This window comes from Otolemur garnettii, unplaced genomic scaffold (genome assembly GCF_000181295.1).
Source record: "Otolemur garnettii isolate 467f Iridium unplaced genomic scaffold, OtoGar3 scaffold00209, whole genome shotgun sequence".
NCBI classification, from domain to species: Eukaryota; Metazoa; Chordata; class Mammalia; order Primates; family Galagidae; genus Otolemur; species Otolemur garnettii.
In genome coordinates, this window is record NW_003852604.1 from 1,181,252 (window position 1) to 1,185,654 (window position 4,403).

Below are 4,403 nucleotides of genomic sequence, written 5' to 3' on the forward strand. Positions count from 1 at the left end.
CATCATCCTTGTAGAAATTTACACTATTTTGAAAGCCCTAGAAGTTGTCTAGATAATATATTTTGCTTCACTTAACCCAGAGTTTCCTCAAGACATTTGAATATTGGAATCATCGCTTTCACAATTGTAAACATCTCACTGAATTGTACCTTGGCAAAACAAACTTTGAGAGAAGCGCCCTTAAAGTATAGGTTGAATAAAGGATTATAAATAGCTGTCTTCAAAGCTGCAGAAGCAAGACTACCAGTACTACATGCACCTGTTTTTGTCCAAATTGTAAACAATTTGCACAAAAGTTGGTAGTAACATAGAAGGTAATTAAGATGTATGTTAATTTTATAATTAATTATTTTCATTTCATCTTTTACTGATACACAATAGATGTACATATTTTGGAGGGTACATGTCATATTTTGATACATTCATATAATGTATAATGGTCAAATTAGGGTAATTGGGACATCCATCACCTCAAACATTTATTTTTTCTCTACGCTGGGGATGTTAGAATTATTCTCGTTTAGCTATTATAAAATGTACAATAGATTATTGTTTACTATAGCAACCCTACTGATTTACCAAACAATAGATTTTACTTCTTCTATCTAACTGTATTTTGTACCCATTAGCCATCCTGTCTTCAATGTCCCCTCCTCCCTACTCTTTCTGGCCTCTACTAATCACCAATCTATTCTCTAAGGATTTTTGTTATTGTTGTGACTTTCCGTGAGTTTTTGGGTCTTGTTTCCAAGACTAGAGATGGAAAAGTCTCAAGACCTCTTGTAATAAGAGACAAATACCTGAAACTTCATCAAAAGCTGAAGCATCCCATCTATACTACAAACTCGGGGCTGAGTCTTCCATCTAGTTATGTAGATGCCTTACACAGGGCATTAAAGGGAAGAACTTTTTCTATTGATGAGCTTTGTCAGGGCACCTTTCATATCCTTGTTCCTCAGGGTGTAGATGAAGGGGTTCATCATGGGCGTCACCAAAGTAATTAGTACTGCACCGATCTTATCTGTGTCCTCTGGGTGAGTAGACGAGGGGAAAAAGTAAACCCCTACAATGGTCCCATAGAAGAGCAATACGACCGTCAGGTGAGACCCACAGGTGGAGAAGGCTTTTCTCTTCCCCTCTGCGGATGAAATTTTCAGGACAGCTTTGATGATGCAGACATAGGAGAATAAAATGAGGGCAAAGGGGAAGGTGATAACCGACAAGCCCACCACAAATAACACAAGCTCATTGATCGTTGTGTCTGAGCAGGACAGTTTCAGTAGAGTTGCCAAATCGCAGAAGAAGTGTGGGAGGGTGTTAGTGTTACAGAAGAGCAGTCGAATGAGCAGAAGGGTGTGTGTCAGAGCAATACCATTACTGAGGACCCATGGGATGACAGCCAGCAAAATGCAGAGTCTTGGCCGCATGATGGTTGTGTAGTTCAGAGGGTGGCAGATGGCCACAAAGCGGTCATAGGCCATGGTGCCCAGGAGAAAATTTTCAGTGACAACAGACATGATAGAAAAGTACATCTGTGTTATGCAGTTCCCATAGGAAATGGATTGACTCTTCATCTGAATATTCATCAGCATTTTGGGGACTAAGCTGGAGATGGAGGAAATATCAGCAAAAGATAGGTTGGCAAGGAAGAGATACATGGGGGTGTGAAGGTGCACATCTACGCTGATGGCCAGGATGATGAGCCCATTCCCAACCACTGTGACTAGGTACATACACAAGAAAAGCACAAAGATGAGTTTCTGCTGCTCAGCCTGGTTGGAGAGTCCCAGGAGGATGAATTCAGAGATGATGGTTTGGTTCCCTCCATGCATATTTCTGCCGATCTGAAGAAAGGAACACAAGGTCTTTATGTCCCCACAGAAAACTCAATATGACACAGTTTGGTGGCAGGCATTGCAGTGGGGTATTTGCTCTAGGCTGAAGGGTAATGAAGTTCCTTCTAATTATTAATAATAGTTATTTTTAGAGACAAGGCTTCACTCTGTGACCCAGGCCAATGTGCAGTGGCACAGTCATAGCTTAGTGCAACCTCAAACTTCTGGGCTCAAGCCATCTCCTGCCCCAGCATGATAAGTAACTAGGACGATGGGCTGGTGCCACCATATCTGGCTAATTAAAAAAGTTCTTTTTGTAGGGATGGGGACTTGCTTCATTGCCTAGGCTGCCTATGAACTCCTAGCCTGAAGAAATCCTCTTGCCTTGATTTCCCAATGTGCTTTTATTACAAATGTAAGCCACTGTACCAACCTTTCTCATTAGGTAGAAGTGCTACCTAATGAGATGCCCCTGCCTTCCTGCTGTCCACCCCAACTTGCACATAGGACGTGAGCTCCATAGGGAGGACATGTGCTTTGAACTGGGTGTGAAACTGAAGTTTTAAATTGGGCTTTTTTTTTTTTTTTTTGGCAGTTTTTGGCGGGGGCTGGGTTTGAAACTCTCACCTCCAGCATATGGGGTTGATGCCCTACTGCTTTGAGCCACAGGTGCCGCCTGGGCTTGGCTTTTTAATATATGGAAATGAGTGTTCAGTACCAAAGTAAAACATTTTTTTTTTTTGAACAAGTGAACTGCTCAGCACCCGTAACTCAGTGAGTATGGTGCCAGCCACGTACACCAAGGCTGGCAGATTTGAGCCTGGCCCGAGCCTGCTAAACAATAATGACAACCGCAATGGAAAACAACAACAACAAAAACAAAAACAAGTGACCAGAAAGCTATTATTTCCGAAGGTGTCACCTAGAAGCAGAGAAGGGAGATTAGACCTTGTTTGATTTTCTTTATGAGTTAATGGAAAGAATATCAGCTTGGGAGTGAAGAAGTGTTGGTCTCTGTTTTTCTACTTTCCTGATACTGTCTTCCTGTCATCTCTTCTACTTATCTCCAAAATCACTTGTCTACTAAAGGGTTTTTTTTTCCTATAAAAAGTTTAGAAAACAGTAAACCTCCACCTCCAGGCTTCCCCCAAACTGAAGAGCAGTGGAAATGAGGGGCAGAAGCTCTATAGTCTCTTTGCCCTGGGATGCTTGGCTTATAAATCGGAGAATAAACGCATGCAGAAGGGAGAATCCATGGCAAAACTAAAATGGAGCAAAGAACTGGCAGGAGCCACACTGAAGCTACAGACTGGCCTTACAGAGTCCTGTGGTTACAAGCCCTGGCCGGGATTGGCACAGGGAACTGTATATTTCTGAGTGACAATCTTGAATCTGACCTTCCTGTTCTAGATCTTTCAGCTACCAGTAGTCCTGCACATATTGTCCTGAGTCCCTGAGATGGCTGCCTAGCTTGTCAAGGCCAGTCTTAAATTCTTAAAAGGCTCACCTCTGAATGTGAGGAAAATCTCAGGAAATTACTGGTATTTAGGTCCAGTGGCTTTCCTTGTACTTAGCAGGGGATCAGGTGGGGACTGAGAGCAGCTCAGATGTATTTTTCAGAGTTGGCTTCTTCCTCCAAGCATCAGAATTAATAGAATCATGGTTCTGGGCTCATATGGGACATTTAGCTTCTTCTAAGCCCATTGGGATAATATCCCTGAGGTGTTTTCTTCATGACAAACAGTAATTTTCATATCCAAATCTCGATGAGGCAAGTGGGGAATAGACAGGCAGCTCTGCTTTTCCCCCTTGTTTTGCCTGCAGGTGCTCTTCCCATTTGTGATTTGCTATCTATAAGTTAACTGGTTATCACTCTTGATAGCAAGTCAGTTGTTTGCTGCCTGTGTCTTATGCTCCCAGTGTGGTGGTAAGCGTCTTGAGTTCCTTTTGTTCTACTCTATTGCATCATAGAAGAGAACACTTAGTAATTCCTAGAGAATTGAGTTGAATTCCTTGACTTGAGATTATAAGATCAAAGCAATGCCATCATAAGGTAAAGGGGATAGGCTGTGGTCTCTGTACCACTGGAATGAATGTTAGCATCGGAAAGACAAAGGAAACTCAGTGACTCAGTGTTCAGGGCTCTTGACTGCAAACTAAAGACATCAACTATGGGCCTTTCATATTGAAGAGAAACATAGTGAAATGACATTGAGTGGTTCACAGTACACTGGGAATGCTGGGGGAACAGACCTTGGAATGAACAGGAGCAAGGGAGGCTGCATAGGCAAAATTAAGATATCCCAATCATGCCCTCTTCAATAGGAAGCATCTTGATCTTTAGATTAACTGTTTTCATAATATTTATTCAAGAATATGTATTCATGGCAATGAAGTAATAGAAAAAAAGGGAAAGTAAATTATTCTATCTGAAAAAAGAAATCAAGAACACTATTCCATTGATAATAGCTATAAAAAGATATCTAGAAATAAATTTAATCATGGAGGTGAAAGATCTCCACACTGCAAACTATAAAACTTTGATGACAGAAATTGAAGAGGATATAC

General features: G+C 41.5%; 1 protein-coding gene across 1 annotated transcript; it reads right to left on the minus strand.

Moving 5' to 3' along the window:
* Positions 1-893: 893 nt before the first annotated feature.
* Positions 894-1,865, minus strand: LOC100941722 (olfactory receptor 1S1-like). Its single transcript, XM_012812438.1, has one exon. It carries the CDS (start codon positions 1,830-1,832, stop codon positions 894-896), a length of 939 nt encoding a protein of 312 aa, XP_012667892.1. The 5' UTR covers positions 1,833-1,865.
* Between the last annotated feature and the right edge of the window lie 2,538 nt (positions 1,866-4,403).

What these genes read in the sequence shown, in the direction of transcription:
- LOC100941722 (XM_012812438.1), bottom strand. Translation starts at nt 1,832, where the DNA reads ATGCATGGAGGGAACCAAACCATCATCTCTGAATTCATCCTCCTGGGA.